General features: G+C 42.2%; 1 protein-coding gene across 1 annotated transcript in view; it reads right to left on the reverse strand.

Annotated features, from left to right (window-relative positions):
• Positions 1-23,356, reverse strand: part of Csmd1 (CUB and Sushi multiple domains 1) — a 1,354,421-nt gene that overhangs the window by 347,427 nt on the left and 983,638 nt on the right. The window contains exon 12 of the mRNA XM_052162855.1: positions 20,586-20,698. Coding sequence (XP_052018815.1) covers positions 20,586-20,698 — 113 coding nt within the window. The remainder of the gene's footprint in view (positions 1-20,585; positions 20,699-23,356) is intronic.

Here is a 23,356-nt window from a genome sequence, read left to right on the forward strand (position 1 = left end):
AAATTATATGTTTAAGATCTTATCGAAATTATAGTCAACTTAAGAAAATATTAAACTCATAATAGAGATTATCTAAAGGCCAGCTCCAGGGGAGAAACACAGCAAGTATAAATCTTTGGAGACTGGTACCCAGGACTAGCCATGGAGATGCAGAAGCTCATGGTGGCCACAAGAAGAATGAACGTTTGCCTGAGCACACAGAGCTCAAGGAGTCACATGTCTGATAAGCTGAGGAAAAGTCTACTCAACATAAAAGTTTCATTGAACGTGGCCGGCCTCTGGTTGTTATCAGAACAGGGAAATGTTCTGGCCCCTGTGGAAACACCTCTATCATTTTCCATATACAAAACAATGTGTGTAGGAGCCCTTATTCTGAAAATAACAGCTGTGAATGAGTAAATAACTCATTCAGAACAAACTTAGCATTTTGATTCCATTCTTAATTGCCAAGATAAAAGGTCCCAGATTTCTTAACTACAGATGCTGAGATTCTTGGAATCCTACACATCACACCTGGTCAGTGACATACCACCCACCCCCTCATCATCATCAGCTGCTCTCTGAACCCTAACTCATTTTAGGCAGAGCTGAAATCCCCATGTATGTGTGGCATCCTGCAGGGCTCATTCATATCTCAGCTAATGTTCAGTATCCCCATCAGTATACATGCATATGGTATTAAGAAAAATTAGATGACAAAGAAGTCACTTATCTGTGACTGACTTGTGGGATGGAATTCTTAGAGCAGTCCAAGCCTCAGTGAACAAAAGGATAAAATTCCTGGGAACAGCAGAAGTGTCAAAATCCTGCCTTCTTATTTACTGTTGTTTAAACAGGAATACTGTAGACTATATAGATGCACAGGCATTTGAAGAAACACCTTTTGACAAGTTTCAAGTGGGTTAAGGTGACACAAAGATGCTCTGAGGATTTGGAAATTAAAATGTCACAAAGGCATGAACTCAGCTGTCAAATCTCATTCCATTACATGGCCTTAACTATGTGCAGCTTGTTGTGCATAAAGTATCTTCAAATGAAATTGTTGCCAGGGATTTTTCAGCTTAAGGTTGTCTAGGAGAGGAAGTATATGAGATTTTACTTATTTACTTTCTATAATTTACAATTCATATCTTGTGTAGAATGAACTACCAATTGCATAGGTCCTCAATGGATAGCAAGTTTTCTCACAGGAATCCTGCCTGAATCATGATTTTTACTTATTTATAGGGATACGTACATAGTTATAGATCAGTGTTCCTTGTATGAGTCTCTCTCTCTCTCTCTCTCTCTCTCTCTCTCTCTCTCTCTCTCTCTCTCTCTCTCTCTCTCTCTCTTTGTGTGTGTGTGTGTGTAACCTGAATTATAACAGGGAAAGTAGACAACTAGAGTTTAATTGTATGTATACAAATGAACACACACATATATACGTGTATATATAGGTGTACACACACACACACACACACACACATCCTAGGAATGTACAAAAGGTCTGGGAGTGACTATTGTTATTGTTGTGAGGTAGCACCATGACCAAAGCAACTTGGAGAGGAAAGGTTTATTTGGTTTATGTTCCACATCACTATTCTTCACTGAAGGAAGTCAGGACAGGAACTTAAGCAGGGCAGGGACCTGGAGGCAGGAGCTGATGCAAAGGCCATGGAGGGATGGTGCTTACTGGCTTGCTCCTCCTGACTTGCTTAGAGGGGTTAAATTCATAGAATGTATTATGTTTTCTTTTCCTCTTTTGATCTCAGTGGAAAGGAGATATTCCGTATCAGAACTACCTGAAGAGGCTGTGTCATGATGCAAGGTATGTCCAAATCAGAATGTTTTCATAATCACACATGAGAGCTAAGCAGTGGTGTGTTTACTCCAGAGAGATGTGCAGGTAGCTATTGGTTTGTAACTACCTTCATCCTTCCATGACTTGGCATTGCAGTGTACTTTGACATGGTAGTTAAATGAACTTTGAGTACTAATGATGTAGATTCAATGCAATATAGCTTCCTATCACATGGAAACAGTGTGAGGACAGTTACATGACCGCAGTCCTCAGCCACTGGGGTCATAACCTATACCTATGCCTCTGGCCACAACCACTCCGGTGGGTGTCTCTATTATTTCATTTTATCAACCATCCAAATGCAATCTAACAATCTAAAGCCCTTGGGGCTTACTTCTGTTCAGTCAGCAACTCTCCGGACTTCACTGTTGGTATTTCCAGTGTGTACTTTTTCATTGCTGAGTAGCATTCTATGCAATAGGCACAGCTTTGGTATTAATGACACCTGACAGCTTTCATGAGTGAACAGAGGTGCTGCAAACCTGGCTCTAACTGTGATATTGTTCTGTGATCACGTGCCTTCATTTTCCTGAGACAAATATTAAGATGGACGCTGTTGGTTCTCAGGATAGCTGTATATTTAGAACGTAGAACAAATCTCCAAGTTGCTTCCAAGAGGCCGTTCTGGTTTGCTTTCACAAGTGGTCGGCCATTTCTTTCATCTGCAGGTTTGCCATTATCTTGTGTTCTCACAATTTGTTTGTTGTCTTAATAATCAGGAATCTCTTATTTTTATATGCTACTCTCTTTCTATTTAAATTCCTTAATATGTAGGCATCTCGACCATTTTTCATAGTCATCACATCATACGCTTTCTTTACGAAATGTCTGTTTCTATCATGTGCCTACTTCCTAAATGAACATATAGTCAACACTTACCCCTGAGATGTCAAGTTTGTCTTTTATTTGTGTGTGTATGAGTGTAAAAGTTTGTGGGATTTTTTTAAAATGTGTATGTGGTTGTATGAGTTTGTGTGCTCCCCCTGTATATAGGATCCTACAAAGGAGAAGAGAGCATAAGGTCCTCTGGAACTGGAATTTCAGATAATTTTGAGCTACCATGTGTGTGGTTGGAATTAAACCTGGGTCTTCTGGAAGAGCAGCCAGTGCTCTTAACCACTGTATCCTCTCTCCAACCCTGATGTCATCTGCTTTTTTGTGTCAATGAGACACTTGATTTACAAATACCTCCTTCTGGTGTATGCCTTCTCATTCCACCTTTGCATATGACCTTTCATGCAGCAAATCTTTCTCATTTCTAGAGCCTGTTTACCCAGTTGTTTGTGTTTTTGTTTTGGTTTTTTGGTTTGCTTGTTTTTTTTTTTTTTTTAGCAAAAATTGGATATGGCAGGAAAAGTCTAGAGGATTATTTGTTTGTGTGAGCCAATTCCCTGCTTTCTTTAAATATTCAGAGCTTGATTACAGGTTTAAATATTTGTTGTCTGAGAAGAGATACTCCCACTTGGTTTGTGCATGCTTGATGGTTACTTTGGTTATAAGCAGGGTTGTTCTTTCCCATGGACTGTATCTGTTAAAATCACCAAGTGTGGGCAGCCTGTCTTCTGGCTCCTTCTGGGGTACCTATTCCAGTTCAGGGATCCAAGGGTCCCCTTCCACCAACTTCCCATTGGTGACTGAAGCCATGTGATAGGACCTCACATTGGGCAGACACTCTCTCCCTCTATTCTCTTTGCCCTTCAACATGACTTTGGATATTTGTTTTATTGAATATCCCATAAAGCATTTAGAAGTAATTTAGTCCATCCCTCTAAAATCTTGGGGCAATGTTTGTTAAGTGCTGAGGATGGAGTCCCAGGGCTCAAATGTGCCAGGTAAACAGTCTGTCACAGTGTACCCCCCAATCCAAAGTGGGTATTTCCCAGCAGTCTAATTAAGCTGAGGAACAGTGTGTGAGAGTTGGAGTCTTTTTAGTTGTCAGCATCCTCTGGAGAACACAGTGGCATCTCTCTGTGTTTTGATCCTCCACTTCTTCCAACAGTATCAGATAAGTAAATAAATCCCACACACCTAGATTAGCAAGAGTTAATCTCAGTGAACTCACTAGCTGTTCATTGCTGGTTCAGGGAAATAGAATAGCACTCTGTTTTCTCACCTACCTAGCAGCCTGGAAATCCAGTCAACTGGCTTATTGGGTTTAGCAGTTTATCTGCTAATCCTTTGCAACTTCTGTTTAACTCACCCATGAGTAGATTCAGGCTTATGTCCTTTTTCCATTTGGATGTTTGTTTTTGTTTGTTTGTTTTTGTTTTTAAACAATTAGCCTTGGACAGCCGGTTTGGAAAATACTGTAACTTAGCCAGGGGAAAAAGGCCATTGATCCATTGCTCAGTTCTCTTTGTGCTGTATCTGTTCTTTGGATCCATCATTTTCTTTGTGTTGTGTCTGATCATCGGGATCCATCATTCAGTCCCTGGGATCACTGTGTGTATTTTGGAGGTCCACTGCTGAGTTCTTCCATGCATTGTGTGTGTTCATAGGATCAGTCACTCAGTTCCCAGTGTGGTACATATGCTCATGGGGATGTCTCTTTTCACACACTGTTCTGCACATGCTGTGACCACATGATGAGGAACAGCTCCTCTACTCCTGCCTTACTGAGAATCACTTTTGAGACAGTTGCTCAGGAAGGCCCAACAGTGGCCCCAAGATCCACACATCATCCTTCTTCCCTAGCTGATGAGTGTGGCCTTACTTGAAGCACAATGATCTTTGCAGGTGAATTTAACATCCTAACGTTGAGGTTATGACAGCTTGTCTGAGTGGACCCTAATGGAACGATGGTGTGTTTATCAAAGTTGGGAGGGGTCAAAGAGTCTGTGATGGTAGAATGGAGACAGAGGCAAAGATCAGAGAAATATGGTTGCCACTTATGGGTACCACCTAAATTGGCTCTGGGTGCATTTCCTAGCAAGTTGATGCAAAACCTTTTTGGTTGTCATTTGATACCATCCTGCCATTTTAACTCCTTATTTATTAGTATCATGGGCTATTTTGCAACGATAAACCAATCACTAATTCTTGGAAGAAACTTTATTAAATAGTGTTTTATAATATATGATCAACTGATCTCTCATAAGTTGTTTGTAAGGATGTGTGTCTATGCTCACAAACAATGCCTCTGTATATTTTCTGTTACGATGTCTTTGCATTTTTGATAATAAAGTATTAGCCTCATAAATTGTCAAATGCTCTTGGTTTAGCTCTGAAGGAGATTATAGAACTAGTTTCAAATTTTCTTTAAACAGGCATTTATTTTTCATACTAGCATTTTTTATTTGATATATTTTTTATTTACATTTCAAATGATTTCCCCTTTTCTAGACCCCTACTCCCCAAAAGTCCCATCAGCCCCCTTTCCTCCCCCTGTTTTCCCACCCAACCCTTCCCACTTCCCTGTTCTGGTTTTGCCCTATACTGCTTTACTGAGTCTTTCCAGAACAAGGGGCCACTCCTCTGTTCTTCTTGTACCTCATTTGATGTGTGGATTATGTTTTGGGTATTCCAGTTTTCTAGGTTAATATCCACTTATTAGTGAGTGCATACCATGATTCATCTTTTGAGTCTGGGTTACCTCGCTTAGTATGATGTTCTCTAGCTCCATCCATTTGCCTAAGAATTTCATGAATTCATTGTTTCTAATGGCTGAATAGTACTCCATTGTGTAGATATACCACATTTTTTGCATCCACTCTTCTGTTGAGGGATACCTGGGTTCTTTCCAGCATCTGGCAATTATAAATAGGGCTGCTATGAACATAGTAGAGCATGTATCTTTATTACATGGTGGGGAATCCTCTGGATATATGCCCAGGAGTGGGATCTTCTGGAAGTGAGGTGCCCAGTTTTCGGAGGAACCGCCAGACTGATTTCCAGAGTGGTTGTACCAATTTGCAACCCCACCAGCAGTGGAGGAGTGTTCCTCTTTCTCCACACCCTCTCCAACACCTGCTGTCTCCTGAATTTTTAATCTTAGCTGACTGGTGTAAGGTGAAATCTCAGGGTTGTTTTGATTTGCATTTCCCTAATGACTAATGAAGTTGAGCATTTTTTAAGATGCTTCTCCGCCATCCGAAGTTCTTCAGGTGAAAATTCTTTGTTTAACTCTGTACTCCATTTTTTAAATAGGGCTATTTGGTTTTCTGGAGTCTAACTTCTTGAGTTCTTTATGTATATTGGATATTAGCCCTCTATCTGATGTAGGATTGGTGAAGATCTTTTCCCAATTTGTTGGTTGCCGATTTGTCCTTTTGATGGTGTCCTTTGCCTTACAGAAACTTTGTAATTTTATGAGGTCCTATTTGTCAATTCTTGATCTTAGAGCATATGCTATTGGTGATCTGTTCAGAACTTTCCCCCTGTACTGATGTCCTCAAGGGTCTTCCCCAGTTTCTTTTCTATTAGCTTCAGAGTGTCTGGCTTTATGTGGAGGTCCTTGATCCATTTGGAGTTGAGCTTAGTACAAGGAGACAAGGATGGATCAATTCCCATTCTTCTGCATGTTCACCTCCAGTTGAACCAGCACCATTTGTTGAAAAGGCTATCTTTTTTCCATTGGATGTTTTCAGCCCCTTTGTCGAGGATCAAGTGGCCATAGGTGTGTGGGTTTATTTCTGAATCTTCAATCCTGTTCCATTGATCCATAACCAGGCATTTTTTAATTATGAAAATTACATTTTCCTGTAGGAATCCACATAAATTGATATCTATGTTTGTGACTGTCATGAGAATCAAAACCAAAGATTTGCAATCCTTATCATGCAGCCTTACAAACTAAGAGTCATTTGGATCTGCTCTCCCTGGATGCACAAAGGCTTTGGATCTGCTCTCTGTAGGGTGCACACTCTTGGGATATACTCTTGGTGGATCCATACACTGGGACCACTCTCAGTGGATCTGTACACTCTAAACCATGCTGTGATCTCTTGTTTAAAACTCTGTCAGGACAAATACACAAAACTATTTATGCCAAAGTAATTTTTGAAGCTAGGTGCAGGGATTTAAAACTCAAAGATTTAGTAAACTAGTTGAACAAATTATTTCTCTTCTGTCCTTCCTTCAGAGCACTTGTCAGGAGGGAGGGAGAGAGAGAGAGAGAGAGAGAGAGAGAGAGAGAGAGAGAGAGAGAGAGAAGGAGAAAGAGAGAACTAAGCAGACAGAGAAAAAGAGAAGAGGGGAGGGGAGGGAAAGAGGCTCTAGAATGAACTTTACAATTTACTAAATAAGAAAAATAATAAAGACTTTAAAACACAGGGTGGGACCATGATGGCCCATATTTACGGAGAAAGGGTGGAAGAGGGTTTTAGTTCAGATACCTCAGGTATCAGCTAAGGGCAGCAGAAGTTGACTCCCTTTCCCTCCCATCCTGAAGCCATAACATCGGCTGTCTTACCACCAACCCTAGTAAGAAATTATCACCCTGACAGTTCAGTCTTCACTCCTTGTTTGACCTTATAATGTTTCTTCCCAACTCCTCAGGGCTCCACAGCCCCTGAGTATGCACATGAAATAGCTTCTAACACTTCTGCTCTAATCAATGGCACACAGCTATATGAACCTTGCCCCAAGATCTTGTCCTCTTCCCTAGGGGCATAAGTAGCACCCTCCAAATAGAACAGTTCTCTTAAGTTCCTGGGTGTATGCTCTTTGTTTGTGTATGACCATGATCCTGCCTACACCCATTAAGTCTGGTTAGCTTCCCTCCCTCTAGCCCAACCTAAGGCACAACCCTCTTCTCCCCCACCCCTAGAGGAAGAAGCAGACAATTAGAGGCAATGCAGTACTATTCATTAAGTTGGAAGATTGAGGTGATACAAGCATCTGTATATTATAGATAAATAGATAGATGATAGATAGAAAGATAGACAGACAGACAGATAGGTAGATTTTGATAGTTTATTCAACAAATAGAATAAACCATAAAAAATTAAATGTTTGCCCATGAAAGAAAAAAGAAATTGTGAAGGAAGAAAGAGATACTTTAAAATAGCTTCTTTTTTTGCACCTTTGGCTACAGAACAATCAAAATGAGCAAATATTGGGTGGGAAAAATATGTTTTCTAAGCATTTATAAGCATTAAAAATAAAATCAAGCAAGACAATCTATTTGTGAATTCAGAGATGAACTGTTTTTAAGATTTTAAAATACAGTAACTCATCTGTGAGACATAAAGCACACACACACACACACATACACACACACACATACACACAAATACAGGTTATGTATATAGTAGGGTCTGTTCAGTGGGGCTGCCATTGCTGCTGGGTGGATTCTTCTGTGTTATGAAGCAGAAACACTAGACACTTACATGTTACTCCATTCTTCTTCCTAGAGCAGTTGCAAACAGGGAATCTGGGTGTGGGAAGCAAAGAGGTCAGAGGACATTAGGCCAAGGGTTCTTGTTTAATTTGAACCATAGATGTCAGAATGAGTTCTTTGTGTGTCCGATTTACTACTTGTCCAAAGTGTCATTCCCCCACAATACAGACACTCTTCTGTCACTATAGGAGAGACTTGATACATTGAAAGTCGAAGAAACAGCCAGCAACACTGGGGTCAATATATCTAGTGTGACTTTCCACTCAGAGACAGTGGTCCTTGGTCATAGGACTGACCACAGGACTTGAGCAAATACCACAGAAATTGTCAGGACCCAGCCAGGCAGAGTTTTCATGGGTTAGATTGTAAAGATTCCCAAATGCAGAGACAGTACCCTTCAACTCAAACAGACTTTGAGCTCTATATCTAGACATCACTAGATGTGTCAAACCATATGAGTTCTGCACAGGCAAAAGTCTTCACTGGGGATGCTTTTTCCAGAGGGACACAGTTTTAAGTAGAGACACACTGGTTCCCACCGAGTGTAGACTATATAAATGCAGCTTAGCATGGTAAGATGCACAGCACAACCTTCTCTTGTTTGGTACTCAGGAAAAGGTACCCAGGTCCAGCATCAACAGCTCTCAGGCTGAATACGCTGCAGAGACCTCATTTGAGATTATAGGAAGCACAGAATGGTCTACCTGGTCAGACCTGTAAACGTCATCACTGTATCGCAACATAGCACCCCCATGCCACAAGGTCCTGAGGAATGCTATGAAATGATGGAGTTGGAATCTTCACCTGCAACACCACCTGCAGGCTCAACCAGCAACTCCCAGCTGCAGCTTCCACCTGAAACACCCACCTGCAGCTCTACCTGCAGCCTCCACCTGTGACTACCAAGTGCTGTGCCCCTAACAGAAGGGCACACCTCTAGCTATGAAGCTGTCTTTAAAAAAAAAAATCTACTCACAAAGCTCTGAACTCCACTAACAGTTTAAACATCTGCCCTAAATCACTATACACATGAAAGAAAACTTCAGGATAACTCTCCTTCTTAAAAAAAAAAACACAAAAAATAAACAAAAAGAAAGAAAAAAACCAAAGCAAGCTAGAATAAGAAAAGAAATGTACAGTATGCAGCTGGTAAGTCATATCCACCAATCGCCATCACCACTCAAGGGAGCCATGGTAGTAATTTAGAACATGTAGACATCAGAATGAGGGAGGAAAACATGCATAGTCTGGGTCATATGCTCTGGGTCTCAAGGACAGTAGTAAGGAAGGAGCCATTTTTATGTGGGACCCAATATAAGGATAGCATTGTGGATTGAGGGTTATCTTTAATCCCAGAGCCTGTCTGAATACCAATGTATTTCATATCCCAGATCCTGATATACACATCCTATCTCACTCTTAAGGATGACCCATAAGATAAATGACATGATTCCTCTATCAAGGGTAGAAATCAGGAAGATAGAAAGGCACTGAACAACATCACTTAACCCCAGGTGCTACCCAGGGCTCTCAGCTACCATACCAAAGGCTTGCGTTTCCACCAGATACCCAAGAAAGGAGGATGGTGAATTTTGCATCTCGGACCAAGCCCTATAGATCCAGCTGAGGGGCAGGGCTGTACCACTCAGCAGTCAGGTACCCTAACCCAAGTGGGCAGGCACAAGGGCTAGTGAGACTAGACAAACACCATCCATGTGGTTTGTGCAGCTGTACAGGATTGGGGTAGAAACAGGGAAGAGTTAAAGGATGTAAGCTTGCAAGACAATGGGATGACTCACATTCAAATGTGGCCGAGGGATTATATCCTGGAAAGGAAGAGCATAATTCAAGTTGATTGCGATAGGGAAGGAAGAGGGTGAAGCGAGGTCCATCATCTTGATGCTGAAGGAGATTGTGAGGCAGGAATGACTGCTGTTCTGAGCATACCTCTGGGAACAGGAGTGTAATGAAAAGTCAAACACACTGTCCCAGACCTGGGCGGATAATTATAGTTTTGACAAGAAAGTGAATAGTTTGGAAAGATAACAGTAAAGTTGAAATAGACTAAAAACTCATTTGAAAAGTTTGTTGTAATGAAATTGACTCCAAGAAAGGGCATATAGCCAGAGCCATGGGGGCCAAAATGCAAGCAGGTTTGGCATACCCTTTCTAGGGCATTCATAGTCCCAGAAGAGGCAGACAGTGCCAGGAACTAAAACCTGCCAGGTCATAGGGTGTGAGCTATTACAAAATTGGTTTTATTTTTCCTTCTAAATGACTCTCTATCAGGTAAAGCATGCATTTATGCAGATAGTTTGCAAAATACACAAACACAATTACAGCTTCCAGTAGAGAGCCCTTCATAGGCTTCAATGAGTTGTCATATCTGTTTATATAATTTATCCTGACACACACCCTGTTATTAAAATCCTACTTCACACATAACAAGACAGATAATCAGAGAATTAGGGAGTATCTTATGGGTGTATGGAAAGCTAGGAGCAAAGTGAGCACTGAAGCTTGGGAAGTTGCAGAATGTAATACCAGACAGATCATGTATGGCTTCCTTGCTACCTGTTAGCCTGAGCCTATATGAAAAGTAACGATACACTGGTCATAGGAAGACAAACTATGTGTAAAAAGTAGGCTGGGAGCCAGAAAGGTACCTGGAGGATCCTAAGTCATTTCCATAAGAAGAGGCAACATAGACCTTCAAACTCTGATAACTGTTAGAACTTGCTGGAAACATGAGTATATGCTGATACTGCTCAAATTATTATTATGAAATTCTAGCAGGCTGTCTTTATAAACGTTTTTTGTAACTTCAAGAACATGGAGAAATTAGAGCATTAATTGACTGGAGGAAGAAAGAGCCGAGGTAGCACACTGCCTGCTTGCACATAATGACTCTTTAGCAAAGTGGCTGGGGATACAAGGAAGCCAACAACCTGCAAGATGGGAGCTCATTTGCATGAAGGCGGAGTGCTCTTAATACAATTCAAGCCATGTGTAGCCTAGGCTGTTATATCTCAGCACCTCATTTCTGAAGGGATTAAGCAGGCATCAAAGAACCATGGGCATTGGTGAAGGATTTGAAAGGGTCACAGTGGGAAGAAAGACAGTTGCCACCACCATTGCCACTGCTACGGCCACAGACCAGTTCCAATCACTCCCTATGTTCCTACTTCATGATCCAGTGATCAAACCCATGCCCACCAGACTGGTCACTCATATGTGTGTACCACACAGTCACCTAGTCTCACAATCACATTCTGAAGTGACCAATATGCAGCTTTTCCCCATGTTCACAAACATGGCTGCCCACCCATGTGTGTCCCACAGAGTCACCCGGTCTTACCCCAGCTGACTTCCTCAGCATTTTGATCTCTCCAGACAAAGCAAGGAAACAGGAGGAGGTCTTTCCTCCTCCCACAAATTCAGCGCAGTAAATGGTTTAATGAAATAGATGTTAATTTTATAATAGCAGAGGCAGAGAAATAGGATGTATAGCAGCAATACAGAAACAAGAGGCGCCTAGAGTTTACCCACAGGGAGGCTGTTTTAAACGATTTTCTGAGGAAGGTGACCCAAGCTGCTGAGTAGTAATCATGCTACAAAAGGCTGTGAAGCAGGGTAGTGGCTCCTTTGCAGCATGGTTTCCATGGAAATCACAGGCTAAGGTTCAGAGAAGAGGGGAGCTCAGGAGATACTGTGTGCTCTAGTCTCTACCACTGCTTTAGAGAATGGTTTACCCTATCACACTACTCTCTTTAGAGACCCTGTGTTTCTGGTATGTTCCCAACCACTCTGGCTGCCTCAGGAATGGATGGGCATTCAGAATGCACAACCAGATTCCTCCTGCCTAGTGGTGAAGAAAGCAGAACTTGGGTAGAGGGTCTTTGACATGGATGTCTCCAGAGATGTGGTTCCTCCCCTGCTGAGTCTGAATGAAAAATATGCTGAAGCCAGAGCATCTGGAAGCTTTGTTATGCTCCATATGTGGACCTCACCCTTGAGGATGAAGCCAGAAAGAAATGGGGACAAGCGAAGGGAAGAAAGAATCCCAGGAGTGCTACTGGAGTTTTACAGCCAGGGAGAGCGGAGTTCTTTGTAACAGACCTTAATAACTCAGGCAGAATTTAAAAGTAGGAGTCAAAGGCTGGGTAGATGTCTCAGCAAGCAAGTACTTGCTGTGCAAATGTCAGGACTGGAGTTTGGATCCCAAGAACCCATATAAATGAATGGGCACCGTGGCTCATCTGTAATTCCAGCTTCAGGCGTCCTCAACAGGTAACCCACAAAGCAAGGTGGTTAAGGGACACAAGCTTTATCAGCGAGCCCTGGTTTTGATTGTTTGATTCTGCCTCAGTGAGTCAGCTAGAAGGATGATGGAGGTCGAGCCAACCTCAGGCCTCATGTGCATGAACCTGAACACATGGGAATGGATGCAATATATGTATGTGCATGCACAAGAATGTACATACATGCACACACACACACACACACACACACACACACACACACACGCACACACACACACACAATGAAATAGAAAGGTTTCAAGAGTAAAAGTGCTTAGACTGATGCTGCTAATCTAGACATGAAGAATAAAGAGAAACTAGGAGATTGGAGTGTCTGTACATGGGCTGATATTCAAAAGCTTAGGAGGATGGAACTCAAGGCAGTCCTTGGTTAACTGGGATCTCTGTGACTTTTTCTGGGCAGGTGGAAGAAAGGGAAGAGACAGGGGGGACAAAATGACAAGAAGGATGATTAACATGTGCATTAAAAGATTCCTGCTAGGGGACTGAGACAACACTGTTACCCTGAAAACACCAGTTGCTCCCTGCATGGGGAGCAGGGCTGCTGTGAGATTTGTTAATGAAGGCATTGACAGAACCCAATGGCTGTCAGAGTTGCTAAGTGTTTATAATTCTTAACTTTGACTATGGTGAAATCACAAAGGAGGTTGTGGGTGGGGCTGGCAGTTTATCCCCAATCTTCAGGTGTGTGGCAAATGGTACCCACAACCTTCAGAGTCCTCAGCAAAAGCCTAAAATTTCTCCATGGCCAAATGTTAGTCAGGTGCCTAATCCAGTACTCAGCCTAGAGACTGTCTCTAGATACTTAGCAGTGTTTCATATATTACAGTTCCAAGACATACTGCTTAGATCCATTTCTCAAATCTTTACTAATTTTGAAAGCTCCAAACAGAAGAAGATCAAGTTCACACGGAGAAGTTACCTTCCCCATGACAGAGCAAGAGACAAGGTGAGGGCTGAATGCAGTGAGGGAGAGAACTGCATGTGAATAGAAGCCATAATCCCTATGGACAGACGGTGTGGCACTCACTGCAGCCTGGTGCAGGAGGCATGAAAGATTCCGTGTTCCATCCTCCCACGCTCCCAGCACCAAGATCCACTCAGCAGAAGGAAGCATTTATATACTTGTAATATGCTAAATTGATGGTTTTTCTCCAAATAAGGGCTTAGAGGGCCTGATCTTCAAACCAGGGTCATTCAAAAGGTAAAACCAGAAGAATTTCAGAAGTTAAAATTAAATGTGCTGATCCTCAGAAAAATGTGAGAATATAATTCCCTGGCTATTAAAACCCTTGAACCCAAACCAGAAAATCTGTGTGCTGCTGTAGGGTCTCCATGCCTATACTAGATTAACAAGCCCTTGGTTGGCTGACCAAGTCATATACAGTGCAAGCTTCCTAGCTGCCCAAGAATCTATAAGATGGGAAGTGAATCTTATCTGGTTCTAGTTCTTCTTTATGATCAGGGCTTCTCCGATATGCATTTGAGCCTCCTCTATTTTGCCTTTCTGTTGCTGTGAGAAGATCATGAGGAGGAAAGGGCTTATTCCAGTTTACATGGCCATCCAGGTCAGAATCCATTACGGAGGAAAGTCAGAGCAGGAAGTGAAGCAGAAACCCCAGATGGGTGCTGCTCTCTGGTTGCTTTCCTTGGTTTCCTCAGCTCCTGTTTTGTTCAGCCCAGGGCCATCTGCCAAGGGCATGGCATCACCCAAGTGAGCTGAATCCTTCAACAAGTAATCAAGGAAATGCCCCACAGACAAGCTCACAGGCCAGTTGATCCAGGCTGCTCCTCAACTGAGTCTCCCTCTGCCCAGCTGGAAAAAAACTAGCTCAGCCTGAAATTGGAAACAAAAGCTATTTTAAATATTTGGATATTTTAGGGTAAAAGTTGCTGTTCTGGGACTGATGCTACTTGGAAGCAAGCTTTCTAACTGGAATGGGATGGCACTTAGCAAGGGGATGCCAGCCTTTTGCCATCTGTGCCTTCCTCAGGACTGACCTTTTGAGTTTTGAAGTACATGGAATGTGGAAGTGACTCTTGACTCTGGCTGCCTGCCTGCCCCTCCTATGTACATGTTCTGACTCACGTCCATATTTTCCCCCAAGGCAAAGGCTTTCCCTTCACCCCAGCCTCTTCCAATCCCACCCCTGGCCACTTCAATCCTCACCTAATGTAGCTCAGATGAAGGTCTCACTGCCCAAGTCCTGGTCACAAACAAGGTACCCACTGACTATCGCAGTTTAGAGAATGCTCAGCATTTAAGGATCCCCGTAAGGCTAAGACTTCCTGGTGCTGTCCCCAGACAAGGTTCACACTTTGTGCCTTTTCTGTACTCTTGAAAATACCCTTTTGTTCTCTCCCCATCTTGCATTGAGGCATGCCCAATCAAGGCTTTCTATTTCTACAGAGGGTGCTGTCTGTCACACCTTACGCACACTCATCTCTCCTTGAATCAGCTTTGCAGGAAAGGGGGTAGTAAATGATCCTGTGATCAATCTCAATAGCTTCTGTATGTTTTCAAAAGTCTGCCTTGAATCCTGCAGCTTTGAAATGTTGCACTGTGAGTCTCCACAAATGTGAACAAGAGGAGACATGCCATCACTCCCCAGGCTTCTTCCAAATCTCAGGAATCAGGCTGCCTCTCTGACAGGACACACACCTGGCAGTAGGAAGCATGTGAGCTTCATGACAACAGCCCACAGTAGAATTACTTTCTAAGTAACTTGAAAGTCTCTTTCTATTCAGTGACCCCCTCCCTCCCTCTAATTCCACCTGTTCCCACAGAAAGATAAGATACATTGCCTATGTCAACCAAGTAATGCAAAACCATCAGATCAGACAGAAGATTTGAGGCCACAGCACCTTCTGTCCTATGGGAATATCCTTTGTCAAGCCAGTATAGATGTTCTCACTGAGGGCTGGCTCCCTTGTCACTTGTCTCCAGGTCACACTGAGCTGGTACCCACCCCATAAGCAGAGTCTCATGGCTACAGGGCCTCAGCAATGGCAGTCTGCTGTTGATTGGAATGGAGATGTTGAACTTGGAACTTTCCTAGGATGATCCTCAGTAGAGTTAGAAAGAAGTCTTGCTTTTCGTTCTCTCAGCAGCCCTGCCTGAGGAAATTTTCCTCTTATTTACCCCATACCAAAATGCAAATAGCCATGGAGAATGACGCGCAACATGATTTGTGAATATGCAGCTAGCCTTTCACCTGTGTGGTAAACTGTAACTAGATGTTACTTTCATGACAAAAAGGAGGTCTAAAGGTGACTCACAGTACTATGTTCAATACAGTAAAGGGGAGAAACTCAACACACAAACTCAAGCCTGTGTGACATACAGCTGCAGAGGCTTCCACCACAGTGGTCCCGATGGAGTTTGAGTGCATGGTAGGTCCTAGTTTTTCTTCTATTCTGCTGTCCAGCAGTATCTGCTATAAGACAATGCATATTTTATTTTAAATTTGTACTATGCACCATCTGTTATATTCCTGTAATAATTTAACAATAATTCTGATATTATTAAACTTTAAAATGATCTTATATATAACAAAATTATCCTAAGGATTTCACCTTACTTTTAAAAGTTTCAGACAATTGTCTGTTACTTTTTTATGGTGAAGCATCAGCATTTGCTTACATAGATAGCTGATTATGATAGATAGATAGATAGATAGATAGATAGATAGATAGATAGATAATTGATGATAGATTGATACATGAAAGGATAGAAAGGTGACAGATAGATAGATACAACTATACACTAATAAAGTGGCACTATAACACTTTTCTACTTCATCCGTGTATGTGTGTGTGTGTGTGCGCGCGCACGTGTGCCAGATTTTCTTTTGTTTTCTTTTGTTTTCTCTTCTCTCCTCTCCTCTCCTCTTCTCTCCTCTCCTCTCCTCTCCTCTCCTCTCCTTTCTCCTTTCTTTTCCTTTCCTTTTCTTTCATCTCTGGCTCATGGAGATTTAAGGAGCCTCTCAGCTAACCAGAAAGAGGCTCTTGAATCAAAGAGAAAAGAGACCAAATAACTAAGTTGTCTTAATTCTCCTGCTACTATTAGTGGGAGTTAATTGCCATACGCCATCAGGTTTTGCCACCCCCCTTTCTGTTCCATGAAACCCTCACTGCCTTCCCCAGTACCTGAATGCTGAGCTATACCTTGGCAGGTAGACAGAGATGATAGTTAGTAGAAGATAGACATGTAGATGGATAGATGAATATGCAGAAGTTGGTACCCATCCATGCATATCTTGGACACATGCATGCTGACAGATGTCTAGGTAGACAAGGTATTTATAGTATTTCTCTGTGTGTTTTGCCACCAAGTGCCTTCAGCAGTAGACTACTCCATGACTTTGCCCTTAGTCCTTGCCTGTCCTCCTCTGAAGCACTGGTGTTCTAGGTTGATGTTGGGCTCTCCACAGCTCCTCAGCTTTCTTTCTTAGATACAATCTTTCTCCACTACCAAGTTACTTAAATACAGTCTGGAGATCATGAGACAGAAGAGAAAGGTCTTTGTAGAAGCAGGAAGGGGAGCACAGAGAGGAAACTTGTATACCCCCAGCCTGTGAGCCTGGGTTACCAAAGGACCACTAGAGAAGGGTTAGACTCTATGTCCCCTGGGAAAGCTTCAGAAACTTAGAATATTCACAAGCACACTATCCAAGGTTGCCTAAACAGTAATAGTTACAGAGGGAGGAGACTCTTCGGTAGAGCTGCCTGCAAATTACCCAGGAAGCTCCAGGGATATGGTCATCAGGAGTTACCACCTATGCTGCCATGCGATTTCAGACATTCAGCCTCCTTTAAGTCACATCTGCTTCTGTAAGAAACCCCTCAATTCCACTCTCACAAGTTACCCTAATAAACTCACTGTTTCATTAGGCTAGCCATGGGTGGAAATTCTGGCATGAATGTCCTATTTGAGGTGAGCAGATATTTGTTAGTGTTGTCCCAGTGGAAAATTCACACAAGTCCCTCAAACATCTTAGGGTATTCTCAGTGAATGATTGACATACACTGGAAAGGTCAACACAGGAACTATGGGGAATCTTCTATGATGTCTCTGTCTTAAGTCAGTGCAACTGTCTCTGTCTTAGAGTGTATTGTTCAAGCCAATTTTTAAGGTGGGATGATGGGAGTAGAGTCTCCTGTATATGCTATGCCATATATGAAGATTAATGAAGATACTGAGAAGACCCACAAGGAGATACAAATAACATGTGCCTCTGATCGCATTTCCTGGTCAATCAAGAAGGTAAAGATGTGGCAGGGGGACGTTCTCAAATCCATCTGATGGGGTTATATGTTTTATAATAAGATGAAAAATGGAAGGTGCAGGAAATGTGCTCTAAATTAAAAATAGTCATATAAATAGCAAGCTACAGTCAGCATTTATTTTGTTGGGTTCTTAAATTCACTTGATATTTTACAGCAAACCTATCAAGCAGATGCTGTTGTTAGGATCTCTCCACCTTGTTAATAAAAGGGGTGTATGGGAGCTGAAATAACTTCCTCTAAGTCACACTGTTAAGGGGCAGAACTAGTGCCCACCATGGCATAGCTTAGAGCTGTGCCCTTTGCTCTGAGTTAGCGAAAGCCATACAGAATCAACACCTGGAAAATTAAATCCTACCTGAATATCAGTGGTGTGTGATTTCTGATAACTTATGAGCAGCTGAGTGACACAGTGAGTGACTTGTACAGTATCTTCAATTATCAGCTTAGCACAACATCCTAGAATACTCGTTTTGTGAGCCTGTGAGACAGCTCAGTGGGTAGAGGTGACTGCTACCAAGACTGATGACCTGTGTTCCATCTCTAGAACCTACATCATGGCAGGATGAGGCCACACACACACACCACAGAAAGAGACGCCAACTAAATAAATGTTGCAAAAACAAAGTCAGTTTCTCTAAAAACCTTTTTCTATATTTGCTCAGGGTCCTACATTATCAAAGCCATACTTTTTTTTAAACCTTTGGAGTTTTTATTTATCAGGCGGTAACTCTTCATTGTAATGAAGAGTTGAGTTCTTGAAGACTGTCCCCCTTGTTTCCATGACATCTCAAGGGGTAGGTATCAACAGACTCTTGATAGTGTTGACAAGTGTGGGATTAAAGCCAAAGGTGATTACAAGTAATACTGCTGAACATAGGGATATTCACATCTAATTTGAGAATACTGGGACCCTAACAGTTAGAGGTGTATCCTCTTCCTCTAGTTTTTTGAGTTCAGCCTCATGAATCTGTCTTCCACCTGAAGGAGAAAGTCCTCTGCAGCCATTCTTGGTGAGAGGCATCTGGTATTTTCCTGATGCTTTTACACTCCACCCAAGACTGCATATTTTACCTCAGCTGTGCATTCTTGAGTAAGTATACACTGGTGTAGGTGATCCTTGAAGGTCATATCTAGAAATTTAAAGGGAAACGGTCTGCAATTTTCTCTGAAACCAAGGGCTCCCCAATGAATGGAACTGGAATTATAGATTGTTTTTAAATAAATGAGTCTAACTTCCTCATCTTGCCCCATGATTCCTGCGGATTCCTGCAAGGACAACTATATTTCATACTGTATAGCTATGGATGCTCCATCAGGGCCCTCCTCCCATAGGACACGTTCACATTCTGACTACCTCCACTCACTTGGAAATAATGGAGCTTCTCTAATACATGCTCACTCATGTGAACTTACAATAAACATCTTGTAATAAGCAGTTGTGCTTCCTATCTGGGGTTCTGGGATCTTTCTGTATTATCTGCTTCTGTGTCTTCATCTACACATATTCTTGATACATTTTTAAAACTTGGAACTATTCTTACAGTATGTGTTTGAAAATAAGAGCTCACTGCAAGCATACACACTTCTATGGTGCCAGATATCCAGATATCTTTCTCTTTTTTAATTGAATATTGTCTTCATTTACATTGCCAATGGTAAAACCTTTCCCGATTTCCCCCCTCCCCAAAGATCCCCAACCCCTCCTCCCACCCCTTGCCTCTACCTATTTGCTCCTCCACCTGACCCACTCCCACTCCCCCCCCCCACTTTGATTTTGTTTTGTTGGGGCCTCTATTAAGCCTTTACCTGACCAAGGACTACTCCTCCCACTAATGCCCAACAAGGCCTTCCTCTGCCACATTTTTGGCTGGAACCATGTATGGCTCTTGGTTGATAGTTCAGTCCCTGGGAATCTTGGGGCATCTGGGTGGCTGAAGTCATTGTTCTTCCCATGGGACTGTAAACCTCTTCAGCTCCTCCGGACCACCCTCCAGCTCCTCCATTGGGGACCCCATGCCCAGTCCAATAGTTGGTAGTTTCTGCCTCTGTATTTGTAAGGCTCTGGCAGGGCCCCTCCAGAGACAATCATGGCATGCTCCTTTTGGTATACGCTTCTTGTCGTAGTGTCGGGGTTTGTTGATTGTTTATAGGATGAATCTCCAGGAAAAGCAGGCTGCCAGATATCTTAAACAGGCAATAAGTGGAGACTTTGCAACAGTACCAGGTCAATGAGTACTAACAGGTTAAGAGTCAAGTGGTCAGAAGCTACAGGGCCAGCCACCCCTCTGCTAGGAGAAAGCCACATGTGGTTAGGGTTCAGGAGCCATTAGCAAGACTGCGAGTTGTCTAGTACACCAGAGCCCTAGCATCTTTCATTTTCAGTGAAAATCACAGACATTTCATCTTAAATACATGGGTTGGCTAACAAGTGTCCTCCAAGATGTAAACAATGGCGAAACAAATTCATCAATCATTTTATTTTCAACTTTGAAATAGCAACAAGAGTAAGGAAAAGTTTCCAAAAACAAAAAATAACTATGATGCTGCCAAGAGATCCCCAGGCCTCCTATATTTTGTAGCTGGAGTTTGTATTCCCTGCTGTATTGACATGATAATGACATGCTTTGTGCATACTTGACTCAGAGACAGGCCATTTAGGTAGGACTCCAAACCAGTTACAGAGCACTGGTCTCATTGTGAACCATGTTCCAACCTGTTTAGTTCATTGATCTCTGTCATGTACAGAATGGTCTCTGCCCACTTTAAAAATATCCTGATAATTCAGGCCTACCTTGATACACGGCTTTAAACCCTGGCGAGCCGATGCTGTCATCTGACTGCAGGTGGAGCCACATCTGATTGCTCATGCTCACGATGAGGTCAGGAACACTGGAGCCTGTGAGCCTGCGCAGAAGGGAAAGGGCCAGACTTTTACAAATACATTGACTTTACCTCACAGGAGGGGCTTACTGTTTAACAATCAAACCACACACACACACACACACACACACCAGGCTCTTAAATAGTTTGTCATCACTGGCATATTTTAGTAACTATTCAGTCACTTATTGCTCTTATATATAAAGGACCCATGTTAAATTCCCAGTACCCACATGGTGTTTCACAACCATCTGTACCTCCAATTCCAGAGGACCTGATGACCTCTTCTGTCCTCCAATGGCATGCCACATGTGTGGCGTACATAGACACACAGGAAAGAAAAAATCACACACATAAAATAAAGAAGTTCTTTAAAAAAATATTCATCCCATTTTCTGGAAAGGAGAGTATCTCTAAGTTCAAGATGCTTAGGGATAAATCCATACAAACCTGAAGAAACAGAGAGAGAGAGAGCTGTGCTATGTAACAGGAGATGAACCCCGGAGGCCCACTAGTTTATTGTGTGATACCATCAAAGGCAACTCTCTCCAAGGTGAGAAACCCTACACATTCATTATTCCATTTAGTCATCTAGTCTAGAATTATGTACCTTTCATGAAAACTCTCTTTAAAGATGTATTAAAGGGTAATCACACATTATAATGATATTGAAAAGAACAGTGTGTATGGTTGAAATAGACACGACAGAGTTTACTGAACATCCAGGTCAAACTTCAAAGCAGTTCCTCCAAGCATTCAGTGTGCATTGACAAACTGGTCACATCCCCGGCGCTGTCAGCCGGTGAAAAGAAACACCAAATCCATTGACTGAACTCAACATGCCGACAGAATAGCATGTAGAAACAGGAAAAGTGCAGGAGGGAAATCAATTCAACCAAAACAAATGTCCCTAATCAAATGGGAAGCTTTGCTTTCAGCAAAGTGGTTTCGGGAATGTGAACACATGATTTGCACCATCAATCACAGCATCCGTCTATCAACCCAACATTCTCATTGTAGACGGCCTCGAAAGCCTGCGACTTCAAAGGAAGATGAACAGCGGTTATTACATGCCGAGTAGCTCTGGCTGCATTATACTCAGGTTGGAAAAAGAGTGTGTTCTGGTGAGCGATGTATGCTTGCTGCACACGTATGTCTGGAGATTTGTCTTTGTTGGAAGATTGTTCTTTTGTGTTTGCTTGTTTGATTGCAAGAGAGATTTGTTTGCTTTTCTGTGCATGCATTTTGTTGAACTGTAATCAGCCAAACAGTGCATGGATTACAGATCCTAGCTCTAAGACTCCTTAGGAAGACAGACAGCCTACAAGTTCCCCAAGGGAGTCTGCCTCCTGGGCCCCTCTCTGCTCCTGGTTCTCCCTCTTATTTTGACAAAACATCTACAGCTGTATCTGCTTTTCTAAACTTCCTGTAAGTGAAAATAAGACTTTGTAAAATTCTTTGCTTAACAGACCTGAAGGAAAGGTACTCATGAACTTCCTTGCTGCAATTTCCACTTAAAATTCAGTTGTGTGCTTATACAATGCTAGTGCTTTTAATTTTTCCTAATAAAGTGATATATTCATAAAGTTGTCAGAAACAACATAAAGAGTGCACATGAATTCTTTCCCATCTCTTCCAGTGCTTGTATTTTACAGATCTATAATGTATTGTCTCAGCCTGGATGGATGACCTACCTCTTATGAAAGTGTTCTCTCAACTTGAAGCAATCCCACTGAAATCAGGGACCAGACAAGGCTGCCCCCTTTCTCCTTATCTTTTCAAAATTGTACTTGAGGTACTAGCTTGGGCAATTCGACAACATAAGGAGATCAAAGGGATACAAATTGGAAAGGAGGAAGTCAAACTATCATTATTTGCAGACGACATGATAGTCTACCTAAGTGACCCAAAAAACTCCACTAGAGAGCTCCTACAGCTGATAAACAACTTCAGCAAAGTAGCAGGTTATAAAATCAACTCAAGCAAATCAGTGGCCTTCCTATACTCAAAGGATAAGCAGGCTGAGAAAGAAATTAGGGAAATGACCCCCTTCACAATAGCCACAAACAGTATAAAGTATCTTGGGGTGACTCTTACCAAACATGTGAAAGATCTGTATGACAAGAACTTCAAGACTCTGAAGAAGGAAATGGAAGAAGACCTCAAAAAATGGGAAAACCTCCCATGCTCATGGATCGGTAGAATCAATATAGTTAAAATGGCCATTTTACCAAAAAGCAATATACAGATTCAATGCAATACCCATCAAAATCCCAACTCAATTCTTCACAGAGTTAGAAAGAGCAATTATCAAATTCATCTGGAACAACAAAAAACCCAGGATAGCTAAAACTATTCTCAGCAACAAAAGAAAATCTGGGGGAATCAGTATCCCTGACCTCAAGCAATACTACAGAGCAATAGTGTTAAAAACTGCATGGTATTGGTACAGTGACAGGCAGGAGGATCAATGGAACAGGATTGAAGATCCAGAAATGAACCCACACACCTATGGCCACTTGATCCTCAACAAAGAGGCTGAAAACATCCAATGGAAAAAAGATAGCCTTTTCAACAAATGGTGCTGGTTCAACTGGAGGTCAGCATGCACAAGAATGCGAATTGATTCATCCTTGTCTCCTTGTACTAAGCTCAAATCCAAATGGATCAAGGACCTCCACA

The sequence above is a fragment of the Apodemus sylvaticus genome, chromosome 18 (genome assembly GCF_947179515.1).
Source record: "Apodemus sylvaticus chromosome 18, mApoSyl1.1, whole genome shotgun sequence".
Taxonomy (NCBI): domain Eukaryota; kingdom Metazoa; phylum Chordata; class Mammalia; order Rodentia; family Muridae; genus Apodemus; species Apodemus sylvaticus.